The sequence below is a fragment of the Clupea harengus genome, chromosome 23, assembly GCF_900700415.2.
Source record: "Clupea harengus chromosome 23, Ch_v2.0.2, whole genome shotgun sequence".
NCBI classification, from domain to species: Eukaryota; Metazoa; Chordata; class Actinopteri; order Clupeiformes; family Clupeidae; genus Clupea; species Clupea harengus.
The window spans coordinates 16,688,581-16,711,442 of NC_045174.1; the positions used below are offsets into that span (position 1 = coordinate 16,688,581).

The 22,862-nt window shown below is 43.8% G+C and overlaps 2 protein-coding genes across 4 annotated transcripts; one reads left to right on the top strand and one right to left on the bottom strand.

Annotated features, from left to right (window-relative positions):
- The first annotated feature begins 1,024 nt into the window (after positions 1–1,024).
- si:dkey-21e13.3 (uncharacterized protein LOC100150043 homolog) lies at positions 1,025–11,717 on the top strand. 3 transcript variants are annotated; one of them, XM_031561334.2, is made up of 7 exons: positions 1,025–1,358; positions 1,673–1,807; positions 6,323–6,391; positions 6,880–6,984; positions 8,593–8,715; positions 8,974–9,099; positions 10,931–11,717. In XM_031561334.2, exons 2-7 carry the CDS (start codon positions 1,759–1,761, stop codon positions 11,407–11,409), a joined length of 951 nt encoding a protein of 316 aa, XP_031417194.1. In that variant the 5' UTR covers positions 1,025–1,358; positions 1,673–1,758; the 3' UTR covers positions 11,410–11,717. The 3 variants fall into 3 exon arrangements, with proteins under 3 accessions (XP_031417194.1, XP_031417196.1, XP_031417195.1); XM_031561335.2 differs by having other exon boundaries at positions 1,026–1,358; positions 6,323–6,343; XM_031561336.2 differs by lacking the exon at positions 6,323–6,391.
- A 391-nt stretch (positions 11,718–12,108) lies between these two features.
- syt15 (synaptotagmin XV) lies at positions 12,109–19,247 on the bottom strand. Its single transcript, XM_042703369.1, has 8 exons — positions 19,066–19,247; positions 18,332–18,486; positions 17,629–17,921; positions 16,129–16,347; positions 15,701–15,812; positions 15,103–15,282; positions 12,793–14,709; positions 12,109–12,739 (listed from the first exon to the last, which is right to left on the bottom strand). Exons 1-7 carry the CDS (start codon positions 19,245–19,247, stop codon positions 14,573–14,575), a joined length of 1,278 nt encoding a protein of 425 aa, XP_042559303.1. The 3' UTR covers positions 12,109–12,739; positions 12,793–14,572.
- Between the last annotated feature and the right edge of the window lie 3,615 nt (positions 19,248–22,862).

Here is a 22,862-nt window from a genome sequence, read left to right on the forward strand (position 1 = left end):
CTATTATGAATTAGATCTCGTTATGTCTTAGGTGAGATTGCTTCTCACCTGTCTGATTCTCCATAAATTGAAAACCACAATCTGGGCTTGTTCAGGAGAACTCCTGCAGCACGGTTTGAAATCTGGGCATGTTCAGGAGGACTCCTGCAGCACGGTTTGAAATCTGGGCATGTTCAGGAGGACTCGCTTCATTAGCTGAGCTTCAGCTTCAGAGGCTGGGATTGCCATGATTGATTTAGTGTCTGGAGAAACTTTGCCTGCACAGCATATGTAGGACGCGCACCAGAACATGCCCCGGATTTCAACACACACACACACACACACACACACACACACACACACATACATTTCAACAGACCTCATGTACTGCGGTAGATCTCTTCCAAGCTCTGTGGAACCTACTTTAGGAACTCTCTGCTTGTCTTTCACTGCACTCACACACACACACTCACTCACTCACTCACTCGCTCACTCTCTCTCACACACACACACATGGAGTATATAGTAATCCAGTGCAGTACACAAGGTTTCATGAAAAATTCATTCCAGTTACAGATCAGTGTCCATATTCAGCGGTTCAAGCAGAGTGCCTCTGACATTGAAAGAGCTGAGAGATGTTTTAGATGATGTAAAGATCCATTTCCCCATATGTCACCATCCATATGTACATATAAACATAAATATTAGTTAAATAAACAGCATACATACTCTATATGTTATAGAGACTTATAGTTTAGGATTGCTGATTTTGTCCACACTGGCAACGTGTTATAAAATATGTAAACACATATGTCACCATCCATACGTATAAATAAACATAAATATTAGTTAAATAAACAACATATATGTTATAGAGACTTATAGTTTAGGATTGCTGATTTTGTCCACACTGGCAGGCTTTTACTGAGTCAGAGCTCCAGGCACGTTTGTCACCCAGTGGCTCCCTGACAAGCAAGGAGCTTTGTGGAGATTTAGGATTTACTGTGCATTTGCGTGGTTAGAGTGTGGTGTGTAAGGGAGGGGGGGAGGGGAGAGCAGGAGTGAGGTTACTGGCGTGAAGGAGGTGAGGGAGAGTTAGTGGACCTCCTGGGGTAAAGAGAAAGAGAGAGAAGGAGGGAGGAGCGATGAGCCAAGAAAATTCTGGTATGGAGGAGAATGGTAGCGGGAACAAAGTAAACAAGGAGGTCCAAGTCAGACCGTGTTGGGAATGAGCCTTTTCCAGACGGACATCTCCGAGAGAGGCAGGCAGAGACGGAGGGGAGGAACGTAAGACCATCACACGCACCTGTGACTGACAGAGGGGGAGAGAGACTGGAACGTTCTGGAATAACACACTCTTGGCGCAGAGCTGACAAACGGTAAAGAGGAAAGATTCAAGTTAAATTAGTTTATGTTGTCATGTTGTTGATCATGCCACTGTATATTCAACGAATGCTAATATGTACAACCTTGCAATTCTTGGGATATTCATTAATATTTAAAATTTTTGTATTGATTGTGTTGATTATACACAACTGAAGTGAAGTTTTGATATGAAGGAAATATCACATACATGAAATGGAGATAAATATGCCAGCATATAAAAAATGTCGGCATGTGTGAGGATATTTCCTTTCGCGGAGCTTGTGAAGAGTTGGCGAGTGTGTAATCCACCCTGCTCTTTATCCTTCAGCGGGAGGCCAGGGAGCTGGGGCTGCCGCGTGCTGGAGAAGATGCTAAACACACACTCTTCTGGTCAACACACCTCCTCACACACACATGGCTAAGAGAACCACCAGCAGACAGCTTTCGGGAGGCACAGGGAGTGGTAGGTGACAGGATGATGACAAGGCCCCCCCTTAGCTGAAATGTCTATATTAACCTGTTAATTCAGAAGGGTATTTTTGACAATTTCCGCCTATATTGCACTGTCCCATTTAAAACTTTAATATCTATGGTTCTAAACATTGCATAATAACCATTCATGGCTTAAATTAAAGAAGACACTTGGCCCATCAAATGCAATCAGTTAAAGTGTTTTATTATGTCATTTTAGTTTACATTTCAGTGCAGCAAAACCAACATTTTTGTCAGAAAAAAACATAAAACGCCTAGTGTTTTTTTTATGTTTCAGTGTAGAACTGGGTTTTGAATGTCATAGGAAACTAACATTTACATTTCCTGATGCAACAACATCTTGACAATGTGTGTAAAAAATTTGAAGCAGATAGACAAAAGTTTACAAGTGTTACACATCAGTTTCCATATGATACCTTTAGACGTCTCCAAGTGTCTCATAACCTCTCCAACCTCACCAAATACAAAATCCAGTACCTGTCACTGTACATCAAGAATTCATACTTTTTTCTTGCCTTCTGTACTACAGCAAACCATTCTGAATTAATTTCAGTGTAATATATTGTAATTTATTGTGACAACACATATGATGGTCTATAGCCTCTCCAAAATATACCCAAAAACCTATCCAGATTCATATAAAAGTACATCATGTATGTTTTGTGGTTTTGTACTCAAAAGTACATCATGTATGTTTTGTGGTGGTGTGTGGTGGGGTGTGGAGGTGGTGTAGTGGTGTGTGGAGGTGTGTGGTGGGGTGTGGAGGTGGTGTGGAGGTGTGTGGAGGTGTGTAGTGGTGTGTGGAGGTGGTGTAGTGGTGTGTGGAGGTGGTGTAGTGGGGTGTGGAGGTGGTGTAGTGGGGTGTGGAGGTGGTGTAGTGGTGTGTGGAGGTGGTGTAGTGGTGTGTGGAGGTGTGTAGTGGTGTGTGGAGGTGTGTAGTGGTGTGTGGAGGTGTGTAGTGGTGTGTGGAGGTGTTGTAGTGGTGTGTGGAGGTGGTGTAGTGGTGTGTGGAGGTGTGTGGAGGCGTGTGGAGGTGGTGTAGTGGTGTGTGGAGGCGTGTGGAGGTGGTGTAGTGGTGTGTGGAGGCGTGTGGAGGTGTTGTAGTGGGGTGTGGAGGTGGTGTAGTGGTGTGTGGAGGTGTGTAGTGGGGTGTAGTGGTGTGTAGTGGTGTGTGGTGGTGTGTGGAGGTGTGTAGTGGTGTGTGTAGTGGTGTGTGGAGGTGTGTAGTGGTGGTGTAGTGGGGTGTGGAGGCGTGTGGAGGTGTTGTAGTGGGGTGTGGAGGTGGTGTAGTGGGGTGTGGAGGCGTGTGGAGGGGTGTGGAGGTGGTGTAGTGGTGTGTGGAGGCGTGAGGGGTGTGGAGGTGGTGTAGTGGTGTGTGGAGGTGTGTGGAGGTGGTGTAGTGGTGTGTGGAGGTGTGTAGTGGTGTGTGGAGGTGTGTAGTGGTGTGTGGAGGTGGTGTAGTGGTGTGTGGAGGTGTGTAGTGGTGTGTGGAGGTGGTGTAGTGGTGTGTGGAGGTGTGTAGTGGTGTGTGGAGGTGGTGTAGTGGTGTGTGGAGGTGGTGTAGTGGTGTGTGGAGGTGTGTAGTGGTGTGTGGAGGTGTGTAGTGGTGTGTGTAGTGGTGTGTGGAGGTGTTGTAGTGGGGTGTGGAGGTGTGTAGTGGGGTGTGGAGGTGGTGTAGTGGTGTGTGGAGGCGTGTGGAGGTGGTGTAGTGGTGTGTGGAGGCGTGTGGAGGTGTTGTAGTGGGGTGTGGAGGTGGTGTAGTGGTGTGTGGAGGTGTGTGGTGGGGTGTGGAGGTGGTGTAGAGGTGTGTAGTGGTGTGTGGAGGCGTGTGGAGGTGGTGTAGTGGGGTGTGGAGGCGTGTGGAGGTGGTGTGGTGGGGTGTGGAGGTGGTGGAGGTGGTGTAGTGGTGTGTGGAGGCGTGTGGAGGTGGTGTAGTGGTGTGTGGTGGTGGTGTGTGGAGGTGGTGTAGTGTGGAGGTGGTGTGTGGAGGTGGTGTAGTGTGGAGGTGGTGTGTGGAGGGATAAGATGAGATGAGATGAGTTCTGTTCTGATGAGATGAGATCTGTTCAGATGAGATGAAATGAGTGGGGAGCGGACAGATGCATCTCCTGCAGGGACATCTCTCTGGAAAAAATAAATCAATTGGCAAATGTTACACAAACAACTCAGCAATCCAGCAAAAAAAATAAAGACATTGTAAAATAACCAAACACAATATGCAACTAAAAACAAGAAAGATGCAGACATAGAGAGTACACAACAGGAGAAATATAACATGCCATACATACCAAAATGTATGCTAATAGTATTATGCGTGTGTGAACGAATACATGCAGATACATGTATAGTTTACATCAGTAGGACACAACACAGCAAAACTAGCATGTAGCTAACGTTAGCGAACTTGCTAGCAGGCTTGCTAATATGCCAGACAAATACATAGGCAAGCCAATAATTTGGAAACGTACAAAAATGCATACCAATAGTATTAAGCGTGTGTGAAACCATACATACAGATATGTATTTACATAGTTTACATTACGAGCACACAACACAGCAAAAATAGCATGTAGCTAACGTTAGCGAACTTGCTAGCAGGCTTGCTAATATGCCAGACAAATACATAGGCAAGCCAATATTGTGAGAACATACCAAAGTGCATACTAATAGTATTATGCGTGTCTGAAAACATAAATGCAGATATAGATACTTACATGTCATGTCTAGGACACAATCCAGCTGTTCCAATTGTGTCCATAGGCGAACTCCACGTCTTGTGTTGAATGCGCAAAGCCTGTGCTGGGAATGACTGCTCTGGCGCATGGAAAGCGCACCAGAGAACCTTCGGTTACGCGTGGACCAATCACATCGTAATATTATTCAAAGACAGGCAATGGGCATACCATTGTAAACATGAGAATGAGTACTATTGGATAGAATAGGTGTCAATCAGTTTATAGTAACTGGATTGGAGAAACAGGCATTTTGAATGCGGTCGTCTGTTACAGGAAGTGGTTGGTTTGTGGGCACTAGACATGAAAATGAACGTAGAACAAGGAATAAAATGTACTGTGGCCAATAAAAACTACACAGTTTCGTAGAAGAGATATATGGCTTTGATTATTCAGGTATGTTTTAAAAAAATATATATTTGTCATGGCCATGAGGAGCTCGAGAAGATTGAGATCATATGATATGGGAAATGGAGGCATGTTTTGTGCTGTGATGTGAGTACATAAATAAACCACAATAATATCCTCAGTTAAACTATTCAGTGTCATCATTTAGTTGTTTGGATAGATAACGATTTTTTCATGGCAGAAAACAAGACATTTTGGCAAAGATAGCATGTTTAAATGGACGATTAGTTTGAGGAGGCGTCAGGGGGTGGGGCACAGCAGGGGGCACACCACGTTTTTCTTTTGGTCGTTTTCTAATGACCTGCTGAACACAGGCATTTGATATTACGTGTGCTTCTGGCAGTATTAGTGCTTTTCAGATACAAGTCTTTTTATGGTAAAATGTTTTTTATTTTTGTGGCTACATGCACGTAATTAAGATGTTATCAGCCCGGTCGCGGCCGCGCGACCGCTAGGGGGCGTATCTGAACTAACAAGTTAAAGAGTATACAGTATATGGGAGAATTCAGTATATAGAGTATTTAGTATATATAGTATTCAGTTAATAGAGTATTCCGTATATAGAGTACTTAGTATATTGAGTATACGATATATAGAGTATACAGAATATTGAGTATACAGTATATAGAATATTCAGTATATAGAGTATACAGTATATGGAGTATACAGTATATTGGAGAATGCAGTATATAGAGTATACAGTATATTGAGTATACAGTATATTGGAGAATGCAGTATATAGAGTATTCAGTATATTGAGTATACAGTATATTGGAGAATGCAGTATATAGAGTATTCAGTATATTGAGTATACAGTATATTGGAGAATGCAGTATATAGAGTATTCAGTATATAGGAGTATACAGAGTGTGCAGCTGTTCCCTTTTCATGAGGTGACATGATGATTGACACTATGCTCTTTCTGGGATGTAAGAAAAAACACATCAGTCTAATTTAGATTTCACTACCACTATGTGTTGTGTTTCACAACCATTACGTGTTGTGTTTCACTACCATCATGTGTTGTTTTTCAAGGAAGCGTTGCATGACATATTGCTGACCATCATGACCTTTCTGTGACATTTGCATTAGTTTACACTTAAATCGATTTATTAGATGCTTTTATCCAATACAACTTACTGTCAAGTACAAATTTAGTGTACATGTCCATCAATATGTGATGTTCTCTGGGTGAAGGTGGCAGCATGCTCGACATATTGGAACACCATTTGGACAAAACGCCAAAAAGTATTACTTTTTCCACTTCTTCCATTGATCACTATTGTGTGTTGTTACAGAATCAGAATCTGAATAACTTTATTTGTGTTTTTTTTTGTATTTTATAGGGTGTCAGGTTACTTGGGAAGGTAAAAATGCGCTTAGCGGTTCGGTGGATGTTTTCGATGTTTTGTCAGGTGCTGATTATCTGTTGTCTTCTCTGTGCGGTGGCAGCATCTTACCAGTGCGATTCATTTTAGAATTCCCTCTGTTAGAACCTAGCACTACTGTGACTGCACGTCTAGGAATGACTGCCTTGGGTTCACATGTGTGTGTGTGTGTGTGTGTGTGTGTGTGTGTGTGTGTGTGTGTGTGTGTGTGTGTTAATGTGTGTGTGTTAGCACTACTCTGACTGCACGTCTAGGAATGACTGCCTTGAGTTCACTTCAGTATGTGTGCATGTCTGTGTGGGTTAGTGTGTGTGTGTGTTTGTTTATGTTTTTGTGAGTAGGAATATTTGTGTATGTCACTGTTTGTGTGTTTAGGTTTGTCTTTGTCTTTGTTCGTGTTGGTGTGTGCTCATATTTGTTTTAGAAGGAGTATGTGTGTATTTGTGCGTGCATGTGTATGTGTGTTATGTATTTGCCTGGGTGTGTGTTAATCAAATCAGTCTATCTTGTGTCAGATTCGTTGGGCAATGCTTTGAATGCCATCAGGGTGAGCACAGAGCTTATTGAAGAGGAACTGAGACCTCATCTGGACACACTCCTAACCATTGCACAAGAGAGGAGTAAGTGGCAGACACACACACACGCAACATAGACACACATAAACACACACACACACACACACACACACACACACACACACAATCACAAAGAGAGAGAGAGAGAGAGAGAGAGAGAGAGAGAGAAATGCTTCATGAAGAGATCCAGATCCAGGAACACTCTTAACTATTGCACAAGAGAGAGGTAAGTGGCTCTTTCTCTCTCACACACACACACACACACACACACACACACACACACACACACACGCACATGCACACACACACATATCTGGACACTCATCAGCATTGCACAGGAGAGCAGAGTTGTAATTGTTATTAGGACTTGTAGTTGGGACTTGTAGTTGTAATTTGGACCAGTAGTTGTAATTAGGACTTGTAGTTTCTAATTAGGTCCTAGCTTGCAGCTGATCCCAGAACAGCTGATCTGACTAACAGTGATACAGAAAGACTGCTATAAGTTAGAGTCAACATCAAAGTTAACAAGTTAAAATTGAGTTTTCTAGCAGGGTTGATTTTGGAGTGAGACACATGCTTTAATGTCCTGTCTCACACTAGCACGAAATAATGCAAAAATACACCTGTTATTTAGAGAGAAACTTTTATCCAAAGTGACTTAAAAAATAATATGTTATTGAGATAAAACCATAGCAATAATAAAAACAATTATAAAAGCATATAATGTAGAGGTTTTGCATTACTCTGTGGGATGTGTAACTTTAAATCAAACAATTTGTTTTAACTGGGGTGTTTGAAGAGACTCATTCTCTTATGCTGAAAGTAAGAATAGGTATGGGAAACGACAGTGTGTTCCTGTGGGCCTTGTGGACAGAAGGTTTTACTGACCAGTAACCCTGCCTGCCCATCTCTCATATATCTTGATGAAGTGTCACACATTCTAGGGAAGGAACTCTTTTCCAAACTGCTGTGAGGTACAGTGCTTTGAACCTTGAAGCTGCTTCCTTTGAATTTGAACTAAATCTAAATCCTCTATATAATGATGTAGATTATAAATATGAGTCATTTTGTAATAACATACTAATATACTTAAAACACTGTATCTGTATTCAGTTATGTAATTATTGCATTTAAGACAGACTTAACAACCCATGATCCACATGAGCGATGGGGGGTATGGGGCAATGAGGAGTGCTGTCTCCTGTGGTGTTGGCTTGAGCCATGTGTACTCACTAATCCGCATCTGTGCTTCCAAGAGCTCTTGAGTGGCAGTGGCGATTATCAAACCTGCAGTAAACAGACATGTGTACTCTCTCTCTCTCTCTCTCTCTCTCTCTCTCTCTCTCTCTCTCAAACCTGCTGTACAATTTCTCTCCCTCCATTGCTGTCTGCCAGTTTCTCTCTCACACTCACACACACACACACACACACACAGAGAGAGAGACACACACACAGAGACACATGTGCAATGTACAACTGTTTCTCTGTCATACACTTTGTGACTTTACGTTGCAATCCCAGACATGCAGTTTCTCTCTCTTTCTGTATATACTACATTCACATGCAGTTCTGAAAAATTCAGTCATGAAAATGCTTTCCATCGTTGATCTAATCATTGTGTGTGTGTGTGTGTGTGTGTGTGTATTGTTGCAGAAAAGGGGGTGGCTGAGCAGGTAGTTGAGAACAGCATCCTCCCCGTCCTGGCCCAGGTGTTGTGGAGGAAGAACTGTCTCACGCTTAAGGCGACTAAGCTGGTGGCTGAACTCGCCAGGGAACGTAAGTCAGAAATACACAAATAACTCCTAAGGCTCGTAAAACATACAAATGAGCGAATTCAAATATAACTACAGTCAGAATTAACCAACTTTCTCATTAAGCTCATATGAAGAATCCCCGGTACTTTAATCCAACTATACAATAGCATAGATCACGCACGGAAATCAGATTTTGAATGCTTTTGTGTTTACTCTTTCGTTTGTTTGGTGGGTTGGTCAGTCAGTTGGTTATAACCCCCTTGTTTCTGCTCTTGCGTAGCCATGGTGAGGGAGCGATGTTTCCACTCGGGCATCTCTTCAGCTCTCCTCTCCCTGCTGAGCAGCTCAGACCAGGAGCTCCTTCTCCACACGGGACGGGCCATCGGCCGAATCGGCTACGACAACAGTGAGTCACTGGAAGTTAGCGAGGCTAGACCGATAGCTTGACCATAGCGAATGATAAAAAGAAAAGTCATTTAAAAAATGTAAGGGACATTTTAAGGGACTATTAAGTAGATATGAGCATGGACTTAGGGGATATCTTTTCCCTCAAAGAAACATAAAAGCTTAATTTTCAGAGTTGTCTTTAAGGGAGGATGAAATAGATATGAGCATGGATTTAGGGGATTCATTTTCCTCTAAGAAACATAAAAGCTTAATTTTCTTTAAGGGAGTATTACGTTGATGTGTTCACTGATTCAGGAGAATAATTAAATAAGTTAACGCATTAATGGGTCAAAGCATGATTTATGGGGAAATTAAGGTTGACTTCACTATATTGTGTAGCATTTTTAGGACTCTGCTTCCTGGTGTTACACTTGTGATTCTAATAGTTCTTGATAGACTATGGATTAACACTCATGCTATATGTACCCATGCACTGATAATGCCACATTAAGCAGTTTCTGGTTTTGAAGGTGCTTGTTTAGTTAGCAGTGTGAAATTCGAGGGAACTCGTCTCAATGCTTTTACTTGCTCACAACTCCTGTAAGGTGGGAAAAAACCTTTGTAGCAGAGCTGCCTGCTAGTGTAAAGAAGGGCTGTTTTGCAGTCACACAGTGCAGAGTGACCGGGCTCTCCTTCTCCTCAATACTCAGGGAGTTCCATGCGATTTTCAGTTGTTGTTTCCTGTTGTGCTAAACATGGAGGTCCACTTGCTGGGGGAAATAAAACACCAAACCTTCGTAGTGATTTGGCTGACTCCTGAGTTGTGTGTAGAGACTGATGGCAAAAGAAACTGGAGCAATGGACGCTCTACCCTGGCACACACCCTGTCTCGCTATTGGGCAGTACTGATTAAATTAATCAATTTGATTGGAGGATTAGGTAACTGGGTGCGTCGGTGCAAAGGGAGAGCTAAATTATGCCTGACTGCTGGTCCGTGTGGAGTGGACAGTTTGTTTAAAGGGGTCTGATGGCGCGCAGAGGGACACAGTTAGGCCAATTAAAGACAATAGGCTTAAGAATCACACGCCTATTCTAGGAATGAGTTTTCCCTCCCCAAACTCACACTGTGTTGAAAACATACATTTGGCACTCACTGAAGGAGAATACATACACATACAAGAGGATTTACTAATTGAACAGTTGAACAGTATGAAATAGACCTACTATGTGTACATAAGACCATACATAATGTAATAGTGTCACTCCCTACGTGTGTCACTTTCTTTAGACATGTAGCGTACCTATGTCAGTTATCGGACAGTGTCAAACATCAGCCATTCTGTTAAACAATCAAAATGCTGAGTTTAAAAATGGATTACCAATCTATAACTTCAGTTTAATAATGGATTCACATGACAACGCGAACGTTTGCTGATAACACACGCCGTCCGATAATTAACACCGTTACGATAACCTAACTGTGGCGATGTTCTCCTTTTCCATCTGAGTCTCTGAGAAACCCCACTTATCTCCTCCAGGCCGGCCATCAGCGGGGTCAAAGGGTACAGATTGAAAGGCTCTAGAAAGATGCAACCTTGCTAAGAAGCGCTTTAGTGTTAGACTTAACACGCGCTCAGGTTTTACCGCGACTTTAATTCCGCGTCGCGTTGACAGCACTGTTGGACTGATTACCAGCATCCAAGTCATACGTTTCTTTTTCCAATGAAACACTGCTTAATCGTTGGATTTTACACATACTGATGGCCTGTACTGTTTTTACTATGAAAGCTTATGCTAAGTTCTCTAACTGTGCTCTAACTGTGGTTCCACCTTTGCTTTTTCCCTCTTAGCTCTACAGCAGGAGAAACTTCTGAGGAACGGTGTGGTTCCGCGACTGGCCTCGGTTCTGCTGAGGTACCCAGCGAATGAGGTGCTGGTCGGGGTGTGCCTGCTGGCGTTCTGCAGCCTGGCGGACATGGGGGAGGAGGACGGTTCCTCCATGGTGTGGGAGCGCGCAGGACATGCCGCCCAGGGCGAGTGGGTCTTCCGCGGAATGTCCCGGAACGCTGCCGGCTCGCTCTCCTCCACGGTGACAGTCGTCAGGCTCCACGAGTGGTCGACGGGGCAGTACATGGTGACGGTCGAGGTTCTGCACCGATGTTCCACGGTGTTCTGGTCAGCGCACAACAAGTTCTCCTCCACAGTCAGGTGGTTCCCCATGCCACACCTGACCGGCTGGCCAAAGTTCTACAAGGTCGTCAAATACTCGGCCCAGGGGTTCCCCCAAAATGGCAGCTGGACAGCGAAGGTGTTTCACACGCTTTTGTGAAGTGTTCAAAACCAAAACCTGAACCGAGGAAGTGACTTGATACGAAGTTGGCTTTTTTTGTATTAACTCATTTGCTGTTGTTATTTGCTATTTATTTACTTGCCTCTGTTGTTTTATACGCTGAGGATTTTATTTGCAATATGGTTTACTGATCAATGTGCCATGATAGAGAAACAGATGGAGGCCCAGAAGTGGCCAGATGGTTATTTGCGCTGTCCTGCTCCTCTGTGTAGCTCCTCCACTTCATCTTCTTCTCTCCACTTCATCTTCCTCCCTCCACTTCATCTTCCTCCCTCCACTTCATCTTCTTCTCTCCACTTCATCTTCCTCTCTTGACTTCATCTTCCTCTCTTGACTTCATCTTCTTCTCTCCACTTCATCTTCCTCCCTCCACTTCATCTTCCTCTCTTGACTTCATCTTACTCGCTCCTGAACCATAAGGACTCATCGCACAGTTGCAGGTGAATTCAGATTCACTGAGACAATTATAGATGTTCACTCCAGTACTACTATGGGCAGCTCTATTACCTGTGCAGACAACCAGTCACAGGTGACGGTGCGATGCGTTGTTAAAAAGACAACAGGTGACTAGCTTGACGCAGGCCGAGGTGAAAATGGCACTGAGTCGGCGTCTAGTGTACTGTATGTACACACTGGACTTTGGAACTATGGGACAATAGATTGACTGAAAAATGACTAATGCAGCTGTTGTTGATTTTAGCTTCAGTTGAGATTCATGAACTACACCTCTAAACTACATTTAAGTCTGTACATTAGAGTTTGAGATTCATGAACTACACCTCTACACTACATTTAAGTCTGTACATTAGAGTTTGAGATTCATGAACTACACCTCTACACTACATTTAAGTCTGTACATTAGAGTTTGAGATTCATGAACTACACCTCTACACTACATTTAAGTCTGTACATTAGAGTTTGAGATTCATGAACTACACCTCTACACTACATTTAAGTCTGTACATTAGAGTTTGAGATTCATGAACTACACCTCTACACTACATTTAAGTCTGTACATTAGAGTTTGAGATTCATGAACTACACCTCTACACTACATTTAAGTCTGTACATTAGAGTTTGAGATTCATGAACTACACCTCTACACTACATTTAAGTCTGTACATTAGAGTTTGAGATTCATGAACTACACCTCTAAACTACATTTATGTCTGTACATTAGAGTTTGAGATTCATGAACTACACCTCTAAACTACATTTATGTCTGTACATTAGAGTTTGAGATTCATGAACTACACCTCTACACTACATTTATGTCTGTACATTAGAGTTTGAGATTCATGAACTACACCTCTAAACTACATTTAAGTCTGTACATTAGAGTTTGAGATTCATGAACTACACCTCTACACTACATTTAAGTCTGTACATTAGAGTAGTCGCCAGGGAAGTACATGGCGAACTGAAGGGAGTTGAGATCCTGGTGACTGCCCTATGTTTACACCAATGATGACACAAAATGTCACTGGTTGTAATTTTAATTATACACAGGAAAATATGTTAAATCCCTTGTGCTATTGGTTGGGGTCTTCTCACTGCAGCCAATCCTCTCACTGTCACATGCAAGTAGCCAGCAACCTAACATAACCAATATTACAACTGCTCAACCATAGATCGTGCACAGCAGGATACAACGACAACGTACAATTGGCTGGTGATAGCCACAACACGCAACGCATGTTGTACCCGGGATCCATAAAGGGACTCCTTCACAGTACAACTGTCTGTAGCCCACAAGGGCTAGACACAACAGCATGACTGCCCAACCATTGAACCTGAGCAGCAGGATACGACAACAACAACCAAGCTGCCCTTGTGCAGATTTTACAGGGGTTTTTAAGCAGGCCACGTCCTTCATCAGTGTTTGGTTGAATTAGGCCGCCACACCTGGATGGTTCTATTAGACCTCTACTGCGCCCACTGCGCCCAAAACTGCCCGCCAAGCGCCAGCTGTTCTGTTGTACACTGTTTCGTTTCGCTTGGTCCAAAGGGGGGTACTGTCTGTCTGTCTGTCTCCATAGTCTGTACGGCTGCGTAGTGATTATGTTACTAAGTGGCCTTACACCCAGGGATTCAACTCAATCAACAATAGAGGCTTAAAGGGCAGTAATGTTTGGGTTCACTGGCCGTGCGTAGCTCCCCCAGGATAAACACATACGCCATGGCCACAGCGTGCCCAGATGGCGCTTGGTTCTGGGATGGATCAGGCCTTGATTGACCACTTGGGTATGTGAATAATATGACCCTATACAACTAACACCCACGCTAAGAGGGCTCAGTCAGGTTCAGTTGAATGTCATTGGAACAGTTCATTGTACCTTCATTGAATCATTGATACACTGTATGATAAGATTACCCAGTCGCATTCAGACACCATTGAATTGTTTGACTTTTTTTTTCCTTTTATTTTTTGAAAGATAAAACTCTTCTGGCCACATGCTTATTTTGTGAATGTGTCTTCTCCTCCAATGAAAAAATAAACTAGTGATAAAACAGCGTGAACCTAAATGGTCCTAAGACAGGAAGCACCGGGACACCCAAAAGCATAATAAACACACAACACTGTGTGCCTGGAATAGCACATTATTTTGACAGATACTCAGCAGGAGGCAGAAGAGGGAGACAGAGCGAGTGTTTTCTCCTGCACTGGTTTCATCTGCAAAAAGACGACTTCAGGTTTCATTCATAGCCCCATTTAATCATAGCAAACTTTAATTATGCTCCCGAAGTGAATGGAAAACAAACGTTATATATATACGCCATAGCAGTAGCTGGATGTGGAGTGGACCAGGCCTTCACTGGATGCAGAGCTACTGGATCTGTGACAGTTCAGGGCTAGAGCCCACCCAGTGAGGGGCTACCAGCAGAAGCGTGTCATGTGTAATGGTCTTCAAGGAGCCGTAGCCTCTGGCGTTGTTTCTCTAGTCATTTAATTGCACCATTACCCTCCAAAACAGCATGAGTCCTTGACTTGGTGCTTCTCGTAGACCAAATGGCCTCATACTGAATTTGCCCCAAAGCTTTTTTCTCATAAGCATAGCAGCAGTGGAAGTAGCTGCTTTTACTGTTTAGAGTGATTTGCAGGAGATGTTTTTTTGCTTCTCCAGGTCAGCTTTTCAGAGTTTCATGTTGTCGTTGCCGTGCCGATGCCGTGCCACTGCTTTACCAGCTCCTGAGGTTTGCTGACCATGTCGTTCCAGTGCTCCAGTTCTGGGCCCCTGGCGTACATGAAGGGCCCGATGACCACCAGTCCCAAGGAAGCTTTTGAAGAAAGCAAAGCTATTTTTAAATGTAGCTGCATGTGTACATGTACACTTAGCGTAGGTAAAAGTATTCTTAAATGTAGTTAGTACCATAAGAAATACATACATTAAAAGGAGTTCAACACAACTATATGAGATGGATGGACGGTTAGTTCAGGACACACAGGTGTAGTTTAAATGTAGCAGTGCAGTGTGTTAGTTATGTTATTCTATGCCAAAATCGACCTGAAGTTATTCATATTAGCGTTCCTGAATATTCACTAGTACACTTTTCTTTCCAAGTTGTACTCACACATTTCCCCCCCCTCCCCCCTCACATTTCACATTGACTAAACGAGGATTTGTTTAGTGATTTTGTTTCCACGGTTACGGTATTTTGATTGACATGTACCTGGCCCTACTGCGCTCGGCCTCTGGACCTCCAGGCTGAGGGAGGCGTCATCCAGCTGTGGGGGGAGGAGCTTGAAGGTGAGCTTGTCGTTGAAGGCGGGGTCACTTCCTGTGGCCAGAGCCGTCCTCTTCGCCCGGACCACCAGCGTGTGCAGCCGAAGACACACCTGCACACACACACCTGTCCAAGCCCCAGACCAGAGTAGAAGCCCAGAGTGATAACGTACAATAACACGTGGGTTAATGCCACAAGTGATGATGAAAAACGATTTAACTGTGCTTTATTAAAAATTTGAAAAATGTAATAATAACATAAAAAAGCTTTTTAAATAGGATTATTGAGGACAGGTTTGGACAGGTTCTGCGTCTGTATTTCACTTCTCACTTTATTTGGGAGATGACTCCATCAACCCGCTGAAGTCAGTCACTGTAACAAGCAGGTTGTTCACCGTCACACTCACTGCTTTACCGTAACACACACTGCCCTGAGCGTCTTCCCTCTGTAGTCCCCACCGCAAGGCGTGGAGAGTGAGTGTAAGTGAATTTGGCTTAGCCGGCAGAGGGCATGGACTCCATAAGCCTCTTACTGCGTGACTCACCTGCCTCGGCTTGCAGGGGCAGCCCGCGCGCCCTCAGAACCACCACCGTGAGGCGCTGCAGCTGAGCGTTGTAGTTGAGAGACACCTGGATGTCACCGTGCTTAGAGTTGGGCTGGTGTTTGTGTGTGTGTGTGTGTGTGTGTGTGTGTGTGTGTGTGTGTGTGTGTGTGTGTGTGTGTGTGTGTGTGTGTGTGTGTGTGTGAGTGTGAGAGAGACACATAGAGAGAGAGAAATAGACAAAGTCAATGGACAGAACTGATATCACATCTGTCTTCCCTTTTTAATTAAAAAGTAATGCATGTCTCTACAAAAAACTGGCTGACACCATTACACCAAAGTCACATATTTAACTCCCTACGTACAAACTGTTCAACACAAAACACACCCTCTCTCAAGACAGCTTGCCTTAGTCATCCAGGTGGGGTTACCTGTCCGCTCTCGGTCTCCAGGTCTCTCCACATCACTCTCCCCACCGCCTCCCTCAGCTCCCCCCACCTCAGAGGGAGCAGAACCCGACCCAGCAGCTGGTGCTTCTTCAGCCGGTCCACACTCAGCACCGACAGACTCAGGGTGCACTCATCCACACAGCCCCTGGATACCTGACAGAGTGCTCTAATCAACACAGCTCTTAGATACCTGGACCCAAGATGTTAACACAGCTCTTAGATACCTGAACTGAAGATATAAATACAGCTCTTAGATACCTGGACCCAAGATGTTAACACAGCTCTTAGATACCTGAACTGAAGATATAAATACAGCTCTTAGATACCTGGACCCAAGATGTTAACACAGCTCTTAGATACCTGGACCGAAGATGTTAACAGAGCTCTTAGATACCTGGACCGAAGATGTTAACACAGCTCTTAGATACCTGGACCGAAGATGTTAACACAGCTCTTAGATACCTGAACTGAAGATATAAATACAGCTCTTAGATACCTGGACCCAAGATGTTAACACAGCTCTTAGATACCTGGACCGAAGATGTTAACAGAGCTCTTAGATACCTGGACCGAAGATGTTAACACAGCTCTTAGATACCTGGACCGAAGATGTTAACACAGCTCTTAGATACCTGAACTGAAGATATAAATACAGCTCTTAGATACCTGGACCCAAGATGTTAACACAGCTCTTAGATACCTGGACCGAAGATGTTAACACAGCTCTTAGATACCTGGACCGAAGATGTTAACAGAGCTCTTAGATACCTGGACCGAAGATGTTAACACAGCTCTTAGATACCTGGACCGAAGATGTTAACAGAGCTCTTAGATACCTGGACCGAAGATGTTAACACAGCTCTTAGATACCTGGACCGAAGATGTTAACACAGCTCTTAGATACCTGAACTGAAGATATAAATACAGCACCTGAATACCTGTGTACTAACACAGAGTGCCCTTATCAACACAGCTGCTGATCATCTGAGATACTTAAAGAGAGGAAACGCACCAACAGCGCTGCTATATACCTGAATACTTAGAGAAACTGCACTCATCAATAAAGCCCCTAGATACCTGTACCAAAGATATAGTGCATTTATCTGCACAGTTCCTAGATATCTGTACACTCAACATAATGACAAGACAAATGAGTGTTCAGTGTTATCTGTAGATATCATATAATAGTATAATTATTAAATAAAATATATATATATTATATAATAATATAATAAGTGTTGATCTATGTGTGCTGTGAATTCCTTAAATTACAAATGTGAGAAAAGTGGTTTAGAGGACAGAGAGAAAGGGGCCTTTAAATCACTGTGGTGAACAGAGCTCATCTTCAGAAAGCAAAATAGGAATGAATGAACATGTAAAATTGCGATCAGTGACATCATGTATAAACACACAACAGACAAACAAATGTATAGTCAACATTGAATAACGAATAAATTGTGCGTGACATTTGATAAATTTCACCTGGAAAACGAAGCTGTCGTTGAACTTGGGGTCGCGACCTTTGCGCTTGGCTTTGGCCTGTCGATGCCGCCGGTCGTCAGGCAGCAGTTGGAGCCTCACCAGTGTGGCGTTGGCGTGGCAACGGGCGGGCAGGTTGGCGGCGCGCAGCAGTGAGACCACCAACTGCTCCCTCTCCTGCTGGTACTCCACCGCAAACCACAGACGCACGGCACTGCCAGCAGGGGGCGCCCACTCACTGGGCTCCTCAGGGACGTGGTACAGGTCTGGCCTCAAGGCACCCAGGGGGAAGGCAGCTCCACACACAAACAGAGAGAGAGGAGTTAACCAGGAGGAGGGGAGGAGGGAGGGAGAGGGATAGAGAAACATAAAAGGAAGAAGAGAGATAGATGGACAGATAGAAAGATAGAGAGAGAGAGAGAGCAAGAGAGAGAGCGGGGTAAAATAGGCAAGACTACACTTTGAACAAGTCAAGGAATGTAGATACTAAATTCAATCTATTAGAATTTAATCTATGAAAAAAACATATTAACATCAATCACACAGATACAAGCACAAACTAATATTGCAGCACAATCTGAACAATGACTGAACTGCTAATTTACTAAAACAACATCAACAGATTTTCTTTCTCTCATTCTCTCCCTTTCTTCCTCCAAATATTTTCTTCCTCTCCTTCTCTCTCTTTCCTCCTCCACTGACTTACTCCCCACTGTCAGCGAGCCCCTGTGACTGTGCTGCTCTACGGGCCATTGCTCTTCCTCCTGTACCCCCTCCTCCTCATCCTCCTCCTCCTCCTCCAGGCTTACATGCGGTCGGCTCTTAAAGCAGGGCGGGAGGAAAAAGGGGATGGCTCGTAAGCTGCAGGAGAAAGACACAGCACATGAGAGGGGGACTGTGATGGGATCTCAGAGCTGTCACAGAAATCAGCACCCTGAAATACACAGGAGGGTACAAATCTGCTCCAACAGAGCACGCCCATGATGTATCGACACAGAGAAGTGGCTGCGTAGTTTTGCTGAGTTCTTTAATAAAGCGATTTCAGTAGCAGTGAAGCATGTGAACGTTAGACTCTGAACATTACATGTCAACACCAAATGATCTGTAGTACTAAAATATTTCATTCAGTAGCTGTTGTTGCTGTTCTCTTCAACAACAGATTGTATTGAAAGCTGCACTGGTTTATTCGAAAGCACCACACCTGACGTATGTAAGAACTAAAAGCATTAAAGGCACAGTCCTCAACTGCTGTGTTTTCATGTTTACTGTGTTACTCTGTGGTCTTCTATCCCACATGCTGACTTTGCTAAACGTGAAGTGGCCAACGGTGACTCAGCACACTGTTCTAACTTCTCAGGTGGCCAACGGTGAATCAGCACACTTTTCTAACTTCTCACCTCTGTCCGCTCGTCTGCGTGTTCAGGCCAAGAGGAGAGGTACATGATGGGACAGCGGCTGCGGTCGAGACCATTTCCTGATACTGCCTCTGGCTCCGCCTCCTCCTCCTGACCCAGAGCAGGTAGGCGGAGACTGCAAGCAGGAGGAGGAGGAGGAGCCCAGTAGACACGCCTCCGGCAACAGCTGCCACCACATCTGTACAAAGACACGGAGATGACCGTCATGCGGCCTTAGTTCAGTTTCGGTAGTACAACTAGCGGAGTAAGGTATTGACAACACCAAGGTTTTGAGGGTTAGGGAGCACCCTAACCTACTGAAGGTCTTTATTCTAAATGACAAAACATTTAAACGTAGAACTGGGTGATGCTATAGGTAAGAATTGTAGTTTAAAACATCCACAAATTAACTAGAAATATCAACAGAATGTGAAGAAATAACCATTTTGAGGCAATGTCAGACCGTGCACTGTGTTGCCCAGATATCCACTAAAGTTAGCATGCTAACCAGCCAGCCCACTGGCTTCAAGAGGCGCTAATGAGTCACTGTAGCGAGCAAGGCAAAACTATGGTGCCGTCACAGGCATAAACCCATGAACTGTCAGGAACGGTGTTTTTAATTACTAGAATACTATTGCAGAGGCTAACATAATGACAGTGTTTGATCATTGGTGGAGAAATGGAACGCTCCATTTTTTAAACACAAGAACCTCAATCCATTTTCAGAGCGCTGGATTGAATTATTTCAATTATATAAATGTTTTAATGGTACATGTAGCCTTCAGCCTCCTCCACGTTGGTCAAACTTTTTTGTTTACTTCTGAGGTCGGGGTGTACTAAAAAAGTAATACACTGTATACCAGTGTATAGCAACAGTCTGCTTGGGGTGCGGAGTATGAAATAATTTAGCTCGCTATCCCACAGCTAGTCAGGCTTACATGTAGCCCCTTTAAAGTTTTGAACGGGTTCTCTGGCCTGTCTGTCCTTCCTCTGCACTTGAAAGGAGACAAAACCATCTTCTTTGACGTACAAATGTTCTAAAACTCTACTATTATTAGTAGTATTATAATAGTAATAATAATAATAATAATAATAATAATAATAATAAAACTAATTTTAATAGTTTTAAGAGTTTTAGCACATTTGATTATTATTATCATCATCATCATCATCATCATCATCATGATAATAATCGCAGTAGTAGTAGTAGTTACTGCAAAATAATATAACTTTCAGTTGTCGTATTAGTTAGGATTGAAGCTCCCTATTTGTACTCTCAAGCTGAAGTCTTAAATCCTATTGGCTGTTAGATCCTATTGGATAGTCTCCACATGTCTGTGTGGGTGTGTCACCACCCTTAAAGCAGTGCGCCCTGCACACAAACACACACACACAAACACTGATGCACTTGGGACCGGCTGTCACTGAATGGATTACTAGCTACACAGATCTAAAGACAAGGCCCTGGAGAGATAGAGAGAGAGAGAGAGAGAGAGAGAGAGAGAGAGAGAGAGAGAGAGAGAGAGAGAGAAACTCCTGCAAAACCTCAGGCCAGAACCTTCCTGTTCCTGTGTTCGCTGCTGAGATGGCCGACCCGTTCGTCTGATTCCCGGGACCTGTGTCTGTGAACAGGTATAGTCATATTTTCATCTATAGCCAGGACAAGATGTCAAGTTCCTTGTGCTCGCGATCACGCTCCATTACGACACAATAAAGCCTCACATCTAGAGTATCTCTGGAGCATAGCAGCCCCTTGTGTGACTAGTGCAGTCTGTGTTGAGCATGATTGAGATAACTGTCAGTAGGTAAATATTTAGTTACGGGAACAGATAGACTTGACCTTTCAGTATGCTGTTTTCCAGTCTGAATGCTTTTAAGAGCCTTGAATGGCATCTGCTCCAAATGTGAGTTCACATGAGTACTATTATCATTACAGTTGCCACTGGCATCTCATGACTGAGATTAGTCCTAGCTTCGTGTTTATATCCAAACTGCCCTCTTGAAAGTAACAGCACATTTATAAGCAGTAGAGAATTTACTGAAGGGGAAAGCAGAAGATATGAGGCGATACAATTTTTCAATTTGGCGTAAGCAGGTCACACATCTAAAGTCACACCGTTATGGCTAGGATTGTCTTAGCACATTTTAATTGTGTGACTTGGGGTCGTGACTCTTCTTTTTACATTTAGTTGCACACACATTCACCCGATAGACTGAGCTGGCAAGCTATAGTGTGGGTGGAGTCAGTCAATCTACCAGTCTGTGTGCCTGTGCCTGTGCCTGTGCCTGTGCCTGTGCCTGTGTCTGTGTCTGTGTCTGTGGCTGTGTGCCTGTGTCTGTGTCTGTGTTTGTGTGTGCTTGTCTCTGTGTGTGTGTGTGTGTGTGTTTGTGTGTGTGTGTGTGTGTGTGTCTGTGTGTGTGTGTGTGTGTGTGTGTGTGTGTGTGTGTGTGTGTGTGTGTGTGTGTGTGTGTGTGTGTGTGTGTGTGTGTGTGTGTGTTATAAAGAGAGTGAAATCCAGACATCCATATCCACAATCACTGCCTACTGTCATCATTCTACTACCGACTTCCACAGAAGTAAAATTGCTACTTTGATCTCTTTCCCATCCTATAAGTTATGGTTGACACACGGTAGTTGCAACAAACAAACTCCGTTCTGAACTTACCGTGAAAACTTTGTGGAATAGCCAATATCAAGTTGACTGATATGTCCATGTCCATATTTGAATGATAAAAGAATATATGAAAGAATATATTACTTATCAAATTAACACATAAGACTTGTGTGTATACCTACAGGATGTAGCCAATAAGACTATGACCCATTTCCCCAAATCTGGTTCATAATAAACCATTTGGGTTGGCCACTGCGGCGTAGTGGTGCGATTAAACCTCTATTCAATTCAGTAAAATTCAATTTTATTTATCTGTATAGCAACATTAGCAACTCTTGATGATTACCATCTAAAATCATTTTCACAGGACCTAAGACCTATACCAACCTTCTGCCTGTCTGGGATGGATCCTATATGGTGCCTACATGTGCCAGATTAAGACCGGATCAGAGCCACACCAGAGCCAAATCAGCCGCAGAAGCGGCTTCTGTTTTGGTACAGTTCTCAAGTCACACCGTCATTATGTCGTAATGCTAAGCTAAGCCACTGGCCATTGGATTTCCATAAGGTCTCTCTCCCATTCCTATGTCGCCCACTCCTATGAGGTAGGACTGTGCGACCCCAGGAGCGCTTTTTCCCACGCTAACCAACTCACCCATCGCAACATGTGCTTAGCTTAGCTTAGCTTAGCTTAGTGTCGCTTAGCTCAATCAGATGACGTTGATCTTCCAACAGCGAATCCTCTCTCTGTGCTGAGACTCAGCTCGATGTCGGAGTGGGGTAGCAGGGTGGGGGGGTTGATCCTGGGGCTTGTGTCAGTGGCCCCCCAGGAAAGATAAGTCCTTTGTCTCCCAGTAGAAGTGTGGAAGAAAGGCAGGTCACAGCTCACTAGTTTCCCAACTAGCCCATCTGAAATCTGCAACCCCCCCTCAAAACACACACACACACACACCCACATACATACACATAAGCACACAAACACACATACACACACACACATACACGCGAGTACACAAACACACATACACACACACACACATACACGCGAGTACACAAACACACATATACACACACACACACAAGTTAATCAACACCTAGACCAAATGGTCTTCTCGGAGGGATTCTGTGGATTCATTGGTGGTTTGTTCTCAGTAGAATTGAAAGTGGAAGGGGCAGATGATATCACACTGGCTCCCTCTCTAGTTTCTACCGCTCTCCCTTCCATGCT